Consider the following 17460-nt stretch of genomic DNA (forward strand, 5'->3'; position numbering starts at 1 on the left):
GGTAAAGAATGAAAACAAAGCTTTATGAGTTAGTGGGTAGATGGGGAAAAGTAGAAAGGCAAGGTGGTTGCATTAATGAAAAATTAGAGGCTTTACAAAAAGGAAGAAACACTTGGCTTTAAAATTTTGGCAGTTTTCCATTTGAGGTGAGCCAGAGGAAGTCGCAATGCCAAGCTCATGGTTTTCCTCCGACTGCCGCAACGTTGGGGCCGCGCACCTTGTTTTCTTTACCTTACCTTTTTACGCTATTGGAACCAACCCTCGCGCCATTAGCTCACTTACTTAACCATAGAGGAGAGGGAAAAATACGTTAAATTCATCAAAATATCCCTAATCTTTATTTATCGCAATATTATTATTTTAATAATACCTTTAAATTTTTTTAAAACTTTAAAAGAAAATCAAGATAATACTCATGAATTTTTAAAAGGTAAAGGTAAACTAATTAATAAAAAATACTGGTGAGCTTTGCATTTTATCTCATTTTAAATGAAAATTATTAATATCTTATTTCGGAAATACGTTTGAAAGTGTTTAAAAAATATCTTTGAATTTTCGAAGATTTTAAAAAAATTGTATTCAAATTTCGAAAGTTTTATTAATATTCTTCTAAATTGTTTAAAAAAAATTAAAACACCTTTAAATTTTTTTTAAAAAAATTTAAATATAACCTTAACATTAGTATATGGACAAAACTATTAGTACCACCGTGGGGTGGGATCATGGGAGTAACATTAATGCTCTTAAGCTTTTAAAAAAAGTTTTTAACACAACTACTCATAAAATTAAAGAAGGAGATTATCCAAGTTAGACAGACAACTTCTGCCGTGAATTCACGAGAATCGGATTATGTATTGGAATTTTTTTCATTTTTTAATATTTTTTTAAAAAATATATTCATTTTTTAAAAAAATAGATAATTTTTCATTACAATAAATTCAATAATTAGTTTATAAAAACAAAAAGAAAATCAATAAACAACTTAATATTTCACATCTTATTTATCATTTAAACAGAGATTCTCTACCTCATTTGAGGTGGATCCCCACGAAACATGATACTTCGAATTAAATAGAATCTTTAACATATATCGAATAACTAACGCTATTCATTCTTTTACACACAAATTTTTATTATTATTTTTTATTTTTTTATTTTTTGCAATCTAATACTTTTCCAAAAGAATTTAATCATTCCTATACAAAAATGACAAACGAAATGAATAGAACATTGAGAAAACATGAAATTATATCATGTGCCAAAATATTAAAGTAGCTTTTAATTTCTTTTATGATACCATAATTTCAATAATTCTAAAGTTTGATTTAATTTATGCATATTTGAACTAATTTACGTGACGTGACAATAGACTATATGTTAAAAAGAATATTCAAAGTTGAAAGTGGTGTTTTGTCAACCAATTTTGATTTCTCAAGTAAAGTTGAAAATCATTAGGGCATTGCATAAATGAAGAGTTGGATTTTAATCAATCGGTTCAAACTTGTGGGGTTGTTTTGGGACGCACCTTTTTTTTTATTTATTTATTTATTTATTTATTATTATTATTTATTGGATTTAGGTTTAGACTCCCCAAAAATGCATGCTTTCGAATTCCTTCGGAGGCAAGTCTCCCGGCTCTCCAGACGCCATCTATCATTTATTATTATTATTATATTATTACTTTTAATATTATTTAAATAATATTAATTGTATATATATATATATATATATATCTCCATACTTTAGGAACTTCGAGGAACCTGCCATGGCGACTGCTTTTCTCATTTGGTTTATTTTTGGATTAAATTATGTACTTTTTATTATTAAATTGTTGTGCCTATTTTATGTGTTTAATTATTAATTTATTTATAATAAATTATGGAGGCAAAAAAGTCTATATTAATCTAAATTTTGTAATAAATGAATTAATTTTGTAGGATGGTTTCTTAAAATTTTAATTTTATATCTAATATATTATTTTATATTTGGTAAATTATTGAGTTTCTATTGAATTAAAATAAAATTACTTTAATATATAATAAATAAATTTAAAAAAAATTCAAACAAGCTAGATATGGAGTATAAACTGATTGTAATAGTGACTAAACAATTCGATAGTATTCCTGATATGAACCAAGAGACATCAATCATACAATATACTTTAATGAAGATGTGAAGAGAATGTTGTCAAAATTATCAAAAACATGTTTCAATTCATGCTACATTGAAGAAGAATGAAGTTTGATTGTTGTAAATTGTGGGTGGGTTACAATTTAGAGTAATTTAGAGTTATTGTATTTTAAAACTTTTTATGTAATTTCGTTACATTTACATAATGGCTAATTATGGTCATAAAGTATGAATGTTACAACTTTTGGAATACCTTTAATAGTTTCATTTTTTAGGTTATATAAAGCCTTATATGTTGTATTTGTATGGAGACTTGGAAAATATAGTAAAAGAAGCATTTGTGCAAACCCATGATCATTTCCTAAATTAGCCGATGTGGGACTTTCATCATCCAACATCTCCCCTCGAACAAAGCGCGCCTCCTCTTAATCGAGGCTTGACTCGTTTGAAGTCTTAAATCATTTTTTACTGCCTTCGAGGAGGCTTGGTTCCTTTTCTTTTGGAGTTTTTTGTTCGATATTTGAGGATTTACCAATCTATTGACAGGACTAAGTTTAAGGCATGACTCTGATACCATGTTAGACGAACACGACTCTCCACAATGGTATGATATTGTCCACTTTGAGCATAAGCTCTCGTGACTTTGCTTTGATTCACAATCCAACTCAAGTTTTTATTTCACGTTGGATCATTGGATATCTGATTTTTCTTTTATTAATATTAATTAAAATCTTATAAATTTTAAATTTTAAATATTAGAAATAAAATTAAATTGAAAATTACCAAATCTAAATTAAAAATAGTGAAATTACGGATTGCATTAAACTAATCCACAATTATTTTTATTTAAAATTAATAATAATATGAGAGTTTGAGAGTGATTATTGCCATTAATCAAATCTCTTAATTGAAAAAAAAAAAAATTAACCAAATCCCACACGAAATGCCAACCAGCCGTGTGACCTCTCCACATGCCTACCCTTAGTAATTATGGCCAAGAAAAACTATATATTATAAAATCAAATTAAATCATATAATAAATTGCGGCTGCCACACATAGCGTTACATGTAAAAAGAAAAACAATCAAATACTTAGTTAAAAATGCGACACGTGTCCCATGCTTCTATGCTTTTACCTAAAATGGCTTTTGGCATTACAACAGTGTTTTCTTTAGCTTTCTGAAAAATGAGCTGATTCAAAAATCAAAACGACATCAAAATCTCCCGTTTATCGAGACACGATAAGAAAGGAATTTTACATCATATTGACGTTATCATGTCACACCATATTTAATTTAATATACAATATTTATTTTTCAGTTTAAATAAATTTAGTGTTTCAATTTTATTTAGTTTGGGTCTTTAAATTTTCGATATGTTTTAATTCATAATTTTTTTTTTTAATTTTTTAATTTTTAGTTTATACTATCATTTTTAAAACAATAGATTTATCTTCTCTATTATTATTTTTCTCTACATAAATAATTAAATAATGACAATATAGGTATAAAATACAAGAAATTTGACGTTTAATTTGAAACAATCGTATGTTGAGTGAACTCCTTTAAAGTTTTCTAAAAAACATGTGAGTGAGGTCAAAGTATACTAATCCGTGTTGGTCTAATAGTTTTCGCTCTTAAAAGTGATGAGTAGGTAACGCGATCGTGCCACAGTGGATGCAAGAGAATATCGAGACAATCAGATGTTATCATTCGTGAACGTCACTGTCCAAGAATAATTAAATTTTAGTTTTCAAAATATAAAATATAAAAATTAACAAATATAGCAGGCACCAAAGTTTGTACTAAAAACACAACAATTCTACATTAAAACAAAAAAAGGAAATATTTGATTAATAATTATAGCAATAATTTAATGAATTTGGTTGAATCAAAAGTGAAAAAAAAAAAAAAAAAAAAAAAAAAAAAAAAAAAAAAAAAAAAAAAAAAAANCCGGTTACTTTATCACGCTCCAACATTGAACAGTACACAATAATGGTACGATATTCATAGTCCCCCTATCAAATTTTCTCTTTTTATGCAACCTTTTTTTTTTTTAACAATAATTCAATCCCTTGGAACCATTTATTCACTCAAACTAACATTAATTTACTCAAAAAATTTATAAAAATAATGTTACATGTCCTAAAATAACTTTTAATCATTCTAAAAGCATTAAATACCACACCTAATTAAATAAAATATCGTGGGTCTAATCAAACCCTAAACAAGACCACAGGTGGTTTTGAGTGAGTGAAACAGTTCAAACCTACCGCTTGCACATATTATCCGCTTTGACCCGTTACATATCACAGTCAATTTTTAAAACACATCTACGAAAGAGAGGTTTTCACACCCTTATGAACTCTGTTGCCCAGACAATGCCCAAAATGAGATCGTTCAAATGGTATGTGAAATGTCGGAGGACATAAGGACTGAAATGGCGAATTTGAGTGTCAAGCTAAACCGCACACGAGAGCAATGGAAAACCAAACCTAAGTTTTTGAATTGTCTAATACGTGATTAAACGGACGTAAAACTTAGCGAAAGAGAGAAACATAAAGGCCACAACAAATCCCATTAGAATACAAATGAAATCTCTTGGCATGTCATGGCTTTACATAAACAAGAGAGTGAAAACAAAAGCAAAAAGGAAAAAAAGGGAGCAAAAAAAAGATAGAATATTTTTTAAAAAAATTAGAGGGGGCCAGCTAAGTAATAAGGCTTATATTGGATCAAAGCTTTAAGATGGTGGGATCCTTCCACTGTTCGCTTCTTAGTGGGAGCTGTGGTGTTAAGGCTGTAAAAGTCACTTTTCCCCCCTCCCAAACGCCTTAATTTTTTTTTTTTTAATCATTTTCCACGTCGGATTCCCCATACATTTATACCAATTAATTCCCATTTTTTTTATTTATTTTATGCAACTTGGACCAATTTATTATTATTTTTTAATTTCTAACTTTAATATTTTATAAAAATAAAATAAAAAAGATTTTGGGTCAGATCTGAAGATAGTAAAGATGAATTCCACCGTTAAAATCTCAAATTAACACAAAATATTTAATTTGTAATTTAATATATTAAAAAGATATTGCGTCATAAAATAAAGAAAAGACGTCATATTTAAATCTACGCCTAAGAACACAACAGTACATATAAAAAATTGAAATAAATATAATTATATAATTAACGTACATTGGGTTATCCATTTTGCTAGATATTTTGTACTTCTAATTTCATTTTTTATAATTGTTTTTGGGAAAAAATAAATTATTTCAAAATTTTAAAATTAAAAAAATAATCATATGTTTATTGTTCTGTTCATGTTCAATAATTAAAATATAAAAAAGATAAGGAATTTGTACTTAAAATTGTACTTAAGTCGTTGGATTTTCTCATCATAATTAGGAGATACTTTGAATTTACATGAATGTGGAATCGAATCGAATAATTATAATATGAAAAATAATTAATAATTTAATATTTCAATTTTTTTTTTTTTTTTTCATAAACAAAATACACTCAGAACTTTATTTTTCCATTTTTCTTATAATTCAAGACAACAACAATGCCACGTAGCTAAAAGGATTATATATATATATATATATATATATATATATATAATTATCAGCTTCAGACCGGCGCCGGAGTTCAGTTCTCGTCGGCGGTTTTTTGGAGCCTGAGCTCCTTGTAAAACCGGCTGATGAATTCATCGGCCGCTTTGTCAACTAACGGATCGGCGTTAGCGTCTTGTAGAGGAAACGGCGAGTCGGTTATCCTAAGCTGACGGACTCTCCTCGGAGTCCGGCCAAATCCGGGGAGAGCAGGGGAGGCTGGGATTGGTGGTGTCGAGGACGCGCCGGTGTGGTTATTCAGAATCTCGACAACGGCATTAACGGCATTAACTGCAGCTGCGTCATCGTCGAGTGTGTCAGGCGCGTGAGCACACGCGAAGAAGGGATTGTGGTTTTGGTTACGACGGCGCTTGCCGACGTGGAAGGCAGGGAAGGCTGGGCTATTGCTGCAGCTGAATTCGTATTCGTCGGCGCCGATAGGGAAGGGGAGTTGACCAGTGGAGGTAGGAGGAGAGGAGGAGGAAGGGGAGGCGGCGGCGGCGGCGTGGTAGTGGTGGTGGAACATGAGGTTGCTGATGGCTTTGCCGGCGAGTTTGCCGCGCTTGGTCATGAGATTGAGGTCGAGCATGAGCTTGCTCTTGGAGATGCCTTTACGGAGAAGGAAATAAGCGACACGAACCAAATTCCAGACCTTTTTGGCCATTATGGGGAGGTTATTTTCCATTTTTGGGTCTGTAATTTTGAAGGGTTTTGGTGGATTTCTTGAGTTTTGGAGGGTTTTTTCGGGAGAGAGAAGAAATGGGAGCTGTTTTTTTCCAACACACGAAGAAGGGAAGCGGAAACAGGGTATTTAAAGGGGTAGCGGAGGGTGTATGGGTTAAGAAAGCTTTGTGTTGGGTGTACGGTATAGTATTATTATTATTTTATTCATTAATTATTGGACTTTCAGCTAACCATTTTATAATATGCTATCGCCTCTTATTTTTATCTTATTACTTTATCTAAATTAATATTAATTTTTATGGACCAAAATAAATGTATATATCCAATTATAAGCTAATATTTAATAAATAAATTAATTAATTAATAAAAATACTCTAAAATAGTTGATATTTTATTTTGAAAATTCTAAACTTTTAAAAGTTTTATTCCCAGCTTAAATGCATCTATGCACAATTTAACTTAGAGGGTATAAGATGGCTTTCGTCGAATGGGCTGGCCTTTTAAAGAAAAGTAGAATGTTGAGTTAGCTCTACCTTGTTGTGATAGAGGTGAGAGTAATTGATTAGGTTAGCTCTGCCTTATTGTGATAGAGGTGAGAGGAATTGATGAAGAAATATTTTAGTTGGTTGAGGGTTGACGATCCTTCACTCAAAACAGAGGAAAACAAAAAAGGATGTATTTGAAAATGAAAAGGATGCCCATGATGAGACTTTCGTGCGTGCACCCAGACAAAAAAGGTGAGCCCCAGTGAGAATGCTGCAAGGATGATTAGAGGTGAAGCAGCACTCTGTATTGTTGTCGTTTGGAAACATAAGAAAAACACCCTTAATTTTGATATTTCGTGGGTATTTTTGAAACGGAGTACTCAATATAATTTTGAAGATTCAAACGTTTATTTTTAAGCGATTTGAAATTTGAGGAATAAGTTTTAAACAAAATATTAAAAGTTTTTAAGGATGTTTTTATTAATTTAATTTAAAAAATAGAGATAATGTTTTTTTTAAGTAATAAAGACCAAGTAAATATAACCATTTGACACGTGTGTTTCGTAAGTAATTTGTATAATTGTTGTATTTTTGTTGCAAATGTAACTTCTGACACGTTGCAACTTAATTATAATTTTGAATAGTTTTTTAAAATAAAAATAAACACGTGTCTTTTAGCCAGGCTGGACGGTGTGATTAGAAAGATAGAGCATGTGATCAAATCTCGATGGAGCCGCTAGTTTCAGTAATATCTGGAGGAAGAAAAAAGGAGGCGGTTCAGCTTTTATAAAAGTTATGGGCCGTGATGGGATGTATAAAGCCCAATAAAAATTTAATTTTGATCCGTGACTAGCATTCAAGCCCAATAGTAAGTTTAGTGGGCTTTCAATATGGGCCTTCAACGTGAATAATGACATCATTTAATTGGGCCGTGGGCTGGGCACTTCTTTGGACCAAACTACATAAAAAAAATCGTTGTTTTGGAATCTCTTCCCACTTGTCACAATATCACTTTGATGGCAGCGGACTAGCGATTGCAATTGTGCAGCACTCATTCCCACCAACAAGTGAGTGAGTTAAGCCTATTTGTTCTTGCTTGGCCGTAAGTGAGTTAAGCCTATTCGTTCTTGCGTCGCTTACGACCAAGCGACGTATGCTCGATTCTCTGGCCCTAATTCAAGAAGAAAGTTTTAGAAAACGGGGGCAGAGAGAGTTTTGAAAACAAGATTTGAGAAATTGAAATGGGTGTTACATGGTAATGTAAGCAAAAAGCAACAACAACCGCTCCATTTTCTTTCATATGCGGATTTGCTATAAAATAAATAAATAGATAATAATTTTATGCAAGAACTCGATTCTACAGTGGTATAATATTGTCCCGTTTGAGTTTAACCTCCTTACTTATAAACTCATGATATTCTTCTTAATTAGTCAATCTGGAACTTCTTTCCCAACGATCCTTAATATTGTTAACACTCCTACCGCCGACTTGGATTCAAAACGAGAAATCCTCGACCGAAGGAGAAAAAATAACACCCAAAAGGCAAATCGAAATTCGACACTCTTATTTCATACTTTTCCATGATCTTCTCCTTAATTAACCATGGTGGTTGATTTTGTCTGTTCCTTCTACTCGATTCTCAAGAAACTCGTACCTAAACTCGAAATTGGACACCCTTATTTTGCACTTTTCTAAAAAGAATGAACAAGGATATGATCCCCATGCACTCTCGTACATGTATAAGTTCAATATCTCTTTTAAGTTAGTGGTAGCAAAAGCATAGAAAGGCAAGCCAAAAATATCAAACTCCAAGGCCAATCACTACCAAATGCAAAACCCACTTGGCTAAAGGCTATGCAGTCCTGGTAGGCCTCGTTCGGCTCAAACCCACTTGAAAAAAAGCCACCTTTTTTTGTTCATCTTCTCTCATTTAATGCGTAGACAGTTCCTTTTGGTAATCATTTAATAACAGCTTCGTTTGGCTTTTCGTGATACCTGAGAACTGAAGTTGAAACCCTTTGAAGATATTTTGCAGTGTGTGTGTGTGTGTGTTGGTGTGTGCTTGTTTTTGTATGGTCATTAATAATGGTGATGGAAACTGGAAAAGATGAAGCTTTTCAGATATGGCGTCTCTGTGTGGCTCCTGACTGCTGGCTCGTGACCTCTAAACCTCCTCCTTTTTCCCCTTTGAAACTGACAATATTTCTGAGTAATAAACGTTTTTTAATTTATAAATTTGTGAAAAATAGGTTAATAATTGTTGTTAGCCTTATAAAAAAATATTAAATAACAAATCTATACTATCATTAAAGTGATATATGTGTTAGATGATGAAAGTCCCACGTCGGCTAATTTAGAGAATGATCATGGATTTATAATCAAGAAATACTATCTCCATTGGAACGAGACCTTTTGGGAAGCCGAAAGCAAAACCATGAGAACTTATGCTCAAAGTGAACAATATCATACCATTGTGGAGAATCGTGTTCATCTAACATGGTATCAGAGCCATGTCGTAAACTTAGTTGAACTTCAATTAAGGGGAGGTGTTAGATGATGATGAGAGCTTATGCTCAAACTGGACAATATCATACCATTGTGGATTGTATCGAACCGAGTTTGAGATTCATGTGCAACCACTATCTACTAAATATACTTTCATTACCCAGTTTTGAAAATTTTGTAATTTTTATATCTATATAGTTGATTTTGTAAACTTTAACGTTTTTATTACTGAATGTCTGAGATTGTCCTTTTAATCAAATTATGACATAACTTTTAGATAATATCAGTACTAATCGAGTTAATGAGATGTATAGTTACATTATACGCAAACTTTTTAAATTAAAATAGACATGACCGATTTATTAATATTTTTAGAAAAATGATAAGATAACAAAAATTTGAAAGTCAAAATTGGTGTATAATAAATTACATAGATATGGATTAAATTTAATTAATTTTTTAAAAAATGTGTAAAATAAGTAGCAACTTTGCATTAATTCATCAACTAATTCCAAAAAGCAAAACATCATAGTGAAAACATGACATAAAGAGATGAGGCTTGTGACAGTTAAGTAGAAAGAAAAGGTAAACTTTTAGTGAAAATCAATAATATGCATTTTTTTTTTCTATTTACATGCAAATATATTATAATAAAATTAACGATTCTTCGTTGACATAATATATCGAAAGATTGTTCGAGAGCAATTAATTCGATATTGTATTGTACAATGGAACAGTAAGAAAGTTCTCGATTACAAAATGTAGAAACGATAAAAGACAATATCTTCAACAGTATGAACGGTTCTGAAAATAGACAATATCATAATAAATCGAAAAGACGAGAGCGTTCATCGTGGAATTGCAGCCATATAAATTTATTTTAAAACAACAAAAAGGCAAGCAACCAGGCATCAATCTCTGGAAGATTTGTGCATGTTCATGACTCTTCACGTTAACTTTGATAAGTGTCATGTGAGTCTCCTTTCATCCACAGAAACTTCTTTCCTCCATACTCCCAACTATTATAAATAACACCAAAATCTCTCACTTAACTTCTACAACCATTACATTATCCTCGTTTCACCCAGAAACTGAATTCAAGTTCTTGAAAGACCAAGCATTTCTTGTTCTTCTTCAACAAAAATGGCACCACATGGAGAGGCAATGTCAAGGAGCAACAACTTCTCCAAACCACCAAGGCTTTCATCCAATGCCCTCCAAAGAACAATCTCCGACATATCAATGGAATTGAAGGAGTTAACGATAACATCAGAAACCACACAAGGAACGCTTCCACCGATATCAGAGATCGAGGATGCACGGTGTGAGTGTTGTGGAATGTGCGAGGAGTACACTCAAGAGTACATTGATCAAATGCGAGACAAGTTTCTTGGGAAGTGGATTTGCGGGCTCTGTGCCGAGGCTGTGGAAGGGGAGGTCGAGAAGCATGGAGGGAGCAAAGAGGCAGCATTGAACGCGCACATGAGCGCCTGTGCAAGGTTTAACAAACTGGGGAGGGCTTATCCAGTTTTGTTTCAGGCTGAGGCAATGAGAGAGATGTTGAAGAAGAGTAGAATGGATGGGAGAGGAGGCTTTAGGGCTAAGTCTTTGAGTCCTAGAGACAAAGCTGCAGCTCCAAAGAAAGGTGGGATTGCTAGGAGCTCAAGCTGTATTCCAGCCATCACTAGATCAGAGGATATTAGCAATCTCAAACTGCAAAACTAATCCATATTTTGCCTGAGATTAGCCACTTTAGCTGCACTTTTGACTTCCATTAATGTCATTTGAGTCTTCTTCAACACCTAGTTTAATCGACTCGTTCGAAAGGTCATTTTTTTTCTAGGTGGGTATCTAATATTTTTGCTGCCCTTTCATGGGTTTTTTCTCTTCTGTAAAAAGGTACCTAAAATTTGGTATTTGTATTATCATGTGCTAATCCTTAACAAGTTGGTAAGCTTGTAGTTCAGTGTCAATGATGACGGGCTGCTTTACAAGCAAAGTAGTGGTATGAACAGCATGTATGGATATGAAGCTTTGTTCAAATAAATGATTTTGTTTGTTTACTGTTGTCAAATGGGGCACTGAAATTAACTAAGAAAACTAAGAACAATAGATACAATGATGAACAAAGAGTGAGTACTGAAGGGGCAGGCCAACTCTTAGGATCCAAAGTTTGCATAACCAAAAGAACTAACAAAAGAGATCTAACAGTAAATAAGTCTTGAACTTCATCTAGGCAATCTTAGTATCAGACAAAAGACCAGTTCACAAACATAAAACAGATGCAGTGTGCATTTTCTTCTTCATTTAGTACCTTCCAAGCCACAGCTCTTTCGTATGAGACAGGTCGGCCCATGCTCGATAGGCATATGCCTCCTTGAAGACAGGCAAATCCCTAGGAAAACAAGAGAAAGTATCATTAGTGATTTCAAGATGGTCGTTTTTTTGTTTTTTTTGTGGAAAGGTTGGGGAAATGGGTAAAGACCTGTTGCATTATCTGTGGAAATTCGGAGCAGAGCGTCTTTTTTCCATGGTCGTCGAATATTTTTTCCAATGTTATGTCTTGTAGTGCAACTAAGGTTGTCTCGAGCATGTCGAGGCCTGCCTGATTTGCAAAAGTGAACACTGGCAATGCCTGCATAGGCTACAAAGGTTTTTGAATTAAGTGCTGCAGATAAATGAGTACAAGGTAGATGAAGCTTTTGCTCAATGTACAAATTTTTTTCGACGAGATGATTTGATACGATATACACACCTTTAACGAGCAGCACATGATCGCGTCCGAGTGATGCCACAATGTTTTCAGGACAAGCTCACCTCCTCCTTCGTTTCCAGATTTTAATAGCTCCACCCCCAAGTAGCACCTGGAAGCAAAATTTGATAGGGCGAGCAATAGAGACATTTTCTTAAACTTGATCATTATAGACAAAGAATGTCATTCCCCAATAGCAACATGAAAAAGAGTATCTTCTCAGCTAGACCTGGAATTGGAGAAACATGTTTGAAGAGAAATTATACCTGTAACTGTTGCAGATCCAACGAGCAAGCGTCTGTGCTTCAGGAGTACCGAGGGGAGATCTTAGTCCGCCATGAGAGCTTAAATGAGAAGGAGAGAGAGCTAATGCAACCCTCTGGACTGATGATATAATACTACGAACATATTGTCGAGCCATTGATGCCACATGTTCTTGCATATGGCTCTCAAATGCAAATTCAAAGGCGATCGTCATTACAGACCTCGTACAGCCAGAATTTACAGCGTCATTTGGTGCTCTATTTCCAGCAGGCCCAATTTCAAGAGCAGAAGCAAGGTCGAGTGTTCGATTTGGGCTGGATGTTTCCTGAAACATTTGCTCAACAATATCAAAATAATAATAACAATAGAAGGAGAGAGCTCAAATCCTATATTTCACAAAGCCCCACCCTTTGATTAGCTAAGAAACAGCACTCAACTAGAGGAAAAAAAAAAGCAAAGTAATCACAAAGAACCCATACAATAGAGAAGGAATAAGTTTATATTTGATTTAATTAGATTAACCTTTCCAGAATCAAGTGGTATGATCCGAAACCCGGAGGGTAAAAGCGGTGCGTCATCAGCAAAAGAAGCATCAATTGGAGCAAATATTAGCTCAGCACATGTGCCAATGGCGTTTTCATCCATTCCACTGCAGAGCTATCAGAAAAGAAATAACAATAATAAGGACCTAGAGCCACCATACAATGAGATGAGAAACCTACTTAAGTAGTACTTACTTGTAGAAGAAACATTTCTCTAGGGATCATTGCATCTTCAGGTGTATGGCCGACGCCTTCCAGTTTAATCACTTCTAGAAGCTGAAGTCAGAAAAACACGATTTGGTTTCGTAACGGCGAGAAAGAGACCAAGCCATGGCCTTAAGAAATATAATTCATTGCAATATTTTCATAATGTAACTCACTTCTTCGTGCTCAATCGTGTGAGCTAGTGGAAGTATTACTTGATTCGCAAAACTTCCAACTCTGGACCCTGGTAAGCTCCACGGGCCGACTTTAACAGCAGCAGCAGAATATGCATCAATGTTGTTATCTGCCCATTCTGATCTGTGCTCCCGCAGGAATCTCAGTAGAATTGCAGGAGGCACATTCTGTAGTGGCAAAATTGAAGGAAATGCATTGAATTAAAGAATAGTATGTTAATATACATCTGAAGAATTCTTTATAAGAAAGAATGAAATTATCAGCAATGAACTTCTGCCTGTATGTGAAGATAAGGAGTATATCCATTCAAAGATACTACAAAGAAACACTTCCTGTCATTTCATTAATCAAAGAGAAAAACAAAACTTTACCTGCAACAGCATGGATGCTCTAGCACATAAAACTGCATTACTGATGGAAGAAAATCCATTCGCAAATGAAATGTTCAATCCCATTAGCTTGTCAGGAGATGAGTTTACGAGAATAGTTACATCATCCATGCCATCATTTCCCATCACAGACCACCCTTCGTCGTTAAACCCATTAAGTGCCTCGTTAAAACCCCTACAAAATATTCCAAGCATTAAAATAATCAACAAAGCTACATTATTAAAGCCAATATAGAGAATCAATTGTTCTGTGCTAACCGGGTTAGCCTTTGACCAAGTGCACGTAAGGCTGCAGGGCGTCTACCCCAGCCTGTTACATTCGACTGTGAAACTTCATGAGCTATCTGCCTCAACTGGCGTAGAGCCTGAATCAAAATGTTTGATTCAAATAATCTTACAAATTCATGAACTCATCAATGAATTCTTCCCAACTTAAGAAATTAATGGCCATAAGTAATCTTACCGCCATAGTCATCTTTTGAGCAAGAACAGTGGATGATTCATACAATGGACGCAATACTTCTGGAACACTCCATGGCTAAATAATGAATCAAGTATACTCAAATTAGCCTTTTTCATTGAATTTAATAGAATGTTTAGGAGAAAAGAGATGATTGATTGAGGAAAAAAGATAAAAAGTGTATATGCTACCTCCAGATCCATATGATCAACAATGTGAATGATAGAACCACCTCCTTCACATGGTCTTATCAGATATCCACTCGGCAACATCTCTGCTCTAACAAAATGCTGCACTGGAGGCATGGTTGGACCATTCTGGGTGTTCTTAAGTGATCTCTCACAGATCTATATACATAAAATCACCAAAGATTTCAGACAACCAGCCCAAATGCATAAATGTAGTTGAAACTTCCAAAAGGTGTATCGTAACAATCCAAAAATGGCATACCACAAGGCTACCATCTTCCAAAACAGAAGTGTAGCGTAACAACCAGAAGTCCCTAGCAGGCGCCAACGTTGTAGGCGCATAGAGCTACAAAACCAGGGAGAAATAAGAGGTGTCAATGTCACCAAGATGCTTGAGAGTCAAACGAGAGACATGGAAAACATTAAGAAATAAACAGTAACCTGCATATAAAGCAGCTCAATGGTTCCACCATTAGCTGTTGGCAGCACATTTAGAACATCCACAGCTCGGCAATCGCGAAACCAAGATGGCTGATCCTTGAGGATTTCAGCAACCTGAAAGTTTTATAAGTCATTTTTACAGTCTCACTAGCCTAAACTTGAATGTTGACTTAAAATTTAATAGTCATGGCACTTACTCTAGTAGGTTCTAGACCCACCAAGCCACAGGCACGTGCAGCCACACCAGGGCAACCATGAGAAATAGCAACGATTCCAATGGAATCCGGACCAGGCTATACAAGGAAGATACAAGAAAAGGGCTTAAAAAGGTGATCTTTATCATATTCAAAGAGAACAATTTAGCCCATTCTAATTTAGAAAGTAACTTACTTAAGAAGAAAACCGTGATATACCTCAAATAAGTAAAAGAAAAACGAAAATTGAAGAAAATAATAATAACAATAATAAAAACAAACAAAAGAAAACAAAAGTAATTATAAAAGGGACTGACATTTGGGAATATGATATTGGAGAAAACTGAATGAATTCACAGTAAATTTAAACTATTTACTGACCATAGATTCAGCATAACGAAATCAATTGTCAGAGTAGAACAATTTAACATTTAATGAAAAGAAGGGCAAAGTGACACCTTCATTCCAGGCATTTGGACCCACTCCACGGCAGTTCCAGTGGCCTTTGAAAGAAACTCTGTTAAAGTCTCTTCTGCAATGGACAAAAGTCTGAAAAGATATGAAAAATAAATTAATCCATCTGCAAACGCGGACAGCAATGTGGTCACAGATTACGATATTAGAAAAGGACCCAACAACCAAAATGCCCACTAACCCTGCAGGGCTAGCATCCCTTGGAGGAGGATGCTGAGATGTCAAATTGTGTTGACCGCTAGTTACCACCGGTTCACAATTTGTGTCTTTAGCTCCAAGCGTCGTCTGCAAAAATTCCATCACAAATCAATTCTACTCGACAAGAATCGTTTGTTTCCCCCTTTTTCCATTAATTTAACATCGAAAAAGGCATTTCATTTTTTGAAAAATCATCAATTTCAAGGAAACCCCATGAATCAGAAATGGAGAAAAGGTAATATTATAATATAGCTCACTGCAAAACTCACACTCTGAGTATGCCGGCGGAAATAGCCATTTTCATACACCAGCTGTGAAACCTGCTTCTGCAGCCTATCATTCTCCTCCATTAGAAGCTTATTCATGGCCGTAAGCTTCCTATTCACAGCTTGAAGCCGAGACGATTCTTTCCTCTGTTTTTCACGACATCTGAAGAAACAATTTAAGGCAATTAAAACTCTTTTCAAAATCTACTTCTGCCATAATCAAGTGGGTTATTATTGTAAGTACAAACGGATGAATTAAGCAAAGAGTACCTTCTATTTTGAAACCAAACTTTGATTTGCTTAGGCTCGATATTAGAAAGAATGGGGCACTCTCTGATAAGCTGCTGACGACGAATGGAACTGGGTTTTGGACATTCATGATAGAGCCGCTCAAGGGCTTCAACCTGCTCCGGTGTGTACCGAACGTATTTGCCGTTGTCGATACCATGTTTGTTACCATCCTTGCAGGACATAGCCATTATTAAATTTCTACCTCAAAATTCTCACGGAGCCGATGAAGTAGCACAACCCTCTTTGCTAAATTGGGCAAAACTTTGAGCAATCCTTACACACCCCAAAAGAAGAAACAAACACTCGCAGCTTATCAATCTACAACCCCTTCCTACAAAATTCTAGTATAATAGTAATGGCTATTCCACTAGCAACAGCGTTAAAGATAAAACGATAAACGATAGCAATATCCGGAACCGTTACGCACTTGTCTTTGTTGAGTGAAAGTGAGACAAGCGCTAAACACAAGGATAAGCTAATCTTTCGAGATCAGAGCTTCAAACCAAGCTTGAGCTTCAGAAAATCAACAACGATCTGAACTTCCAGGACATAGAAACCACAAAATAAAAACCCCTAATAAACACGAAAAAAGAAACTAATTCAAACCCATAAACTCCATTAGCTAGTTCTTCAATACCCACCAAAGATTCAGCATCCTTGTCGCTCAAAAATCCACCAAACACTCTCAGAAGCTTCAAACCCCAAGATTATCAATCCAATACTCAAAACGATCTCCCACTCAAGCCTCGGAAATCGCCGTATCGCCGATCCTCATGGTGCTGGTCGACGAGAACAACACCCAATCTCCAAAACATCTTGTGGGGATTCAGAACCAACAAACAGAACTCAATACTGCGAACGCCATAGAACATGAAAAAGGGAAAGAGAAAAAAAAAAAGTGAAAGGCTAGCTACAGGAACCAATCTGAGGTCTCAATGGAACCTGATTCTACACCATACGGTTCAATGAAAGAACAGCAGTGGAAACCAAGGGATAGAGAGAGAGAGAGAGAGAGAGAGAGAGAGAGTACGTTTTTGGAGGGATACTGTGAAATGTGAATAATTTTCACCTCTAAGCTTCCATTGGTTCGTCACTTTCGGCTCTGCTCGAAACGAGTTGAGTTTTTCCCTCCACTGTGCAGTGCGAAAATGGCGCATGTTTTTTTTTTTTTTTTTTTTTTTTTT

General features: G+C 34.7%; 3 protein-coding genes across 5 annotated transcripts; 1 reads left to right on the forward strand and 2 right to left on the reverse strand.

Moving 5' to 3' along the window:
• Nucleotides 1-5780: 5780 nt before the first annotated feature.
• LOC111778773 lies at nucleotides 5781-6407 on the reverse strand. The gene has a single exon (XM_023658748.1). It carries the CDS (start codon nucleotides 6405-6407, stop codon nucleotides 5781-5783), a length of 627 nt encoding a protein of 208 aa, XP_023514516.1.
• Nucleotides 6408-10191: 3784 nt separating this feature from the next.
• Nucleotides 10192-11445, forward strand: LOC111778812. The gene has a single exon (XM_023658787.1). It carries the CDS (start codon nucleotides 10562-10564, stop codon nucleotides 11141-11143), a length of 582 nt encoding a protein of 193 aa, XP_023514555.1. The 5' UTR covers nucleotides 10192-10561; the 3' UTR covers nucleotides 11144-11445.
• Nucleotides 11446-11492: 47 nt separating this feature from the next.
• LOC111778809 (homeobox-leucine zipper protein ATHB-15-like) lies at nucleotides 11493-17380 on the reverse strand. 3 transcript variants are annotated; one of them, XM_023658785.1, is made up of 19 exons: nucleotides 16918-17380; nucleotides 16256-16810; nucleotides 15989-16148; nucleotides 15703-15806; nucleotides 15506-15596; nucleotides 15051-15146; nucleotides 14854-14967; nucleotides 14675-14758; nucleotides 14416-14571; nucleotides 14228-14302; nucleotides 14023-14129; nucleotides 13747-13939; nucleotides 13357-13542; nucleotides 13172-13252; nucleotides 12957-13091; nucleotides 12437-12759; nucleotides 12174-12282; nucleotides 11904-12062; nucleotides 11493-11813 (listed from the first exon to the last, which is right to left on the reverse strand). In XM_023658785.1, exons 2-19 carry the CDS (start codon nucleotides 16462-16464, stop codon nucleotides 11667-11669), a joined length of 2529 nt encoding a protein of 842 aa, XP_023514553.1. In that variant the 5' UTR covers nucleotides 16465-16810; nucleotides 16918-17380; the 3' UTR covers nucleotides 11493-11666. The 3 variants fall into 3 exon arrangements, with proteins under 3 accessions (XP_023514553.1, XP_023514552.1, XP_023514554.1); XM_023658784.1 differs by having other exon boundaries at nucleotides 16256-17380; XM_023658786.1 differs by having other exon boundaries at nucleotides 11904-12053; nucleotides 16256-17377.
• Between the last annotated feature and the right edge of the window lie 80 nt (nucleotides 17381-17460).

This window comes from Cucurbita pepo, chromosome LG17, assembly GCF_002806865.2.
Source record: "Cucurbita pepo subsp. pepo cultivar mu-cu-16 chromosome LG17, ASM280686v2, whole genome shotgun sequence".
NCBI classification, from domain to species: Eukaryota; Viridiplantae; Streptophyta; class Magnoliopsida; order Cucurbitales; family Cucurbitaceae; genus Cucurbita; species Cucurbita pepo.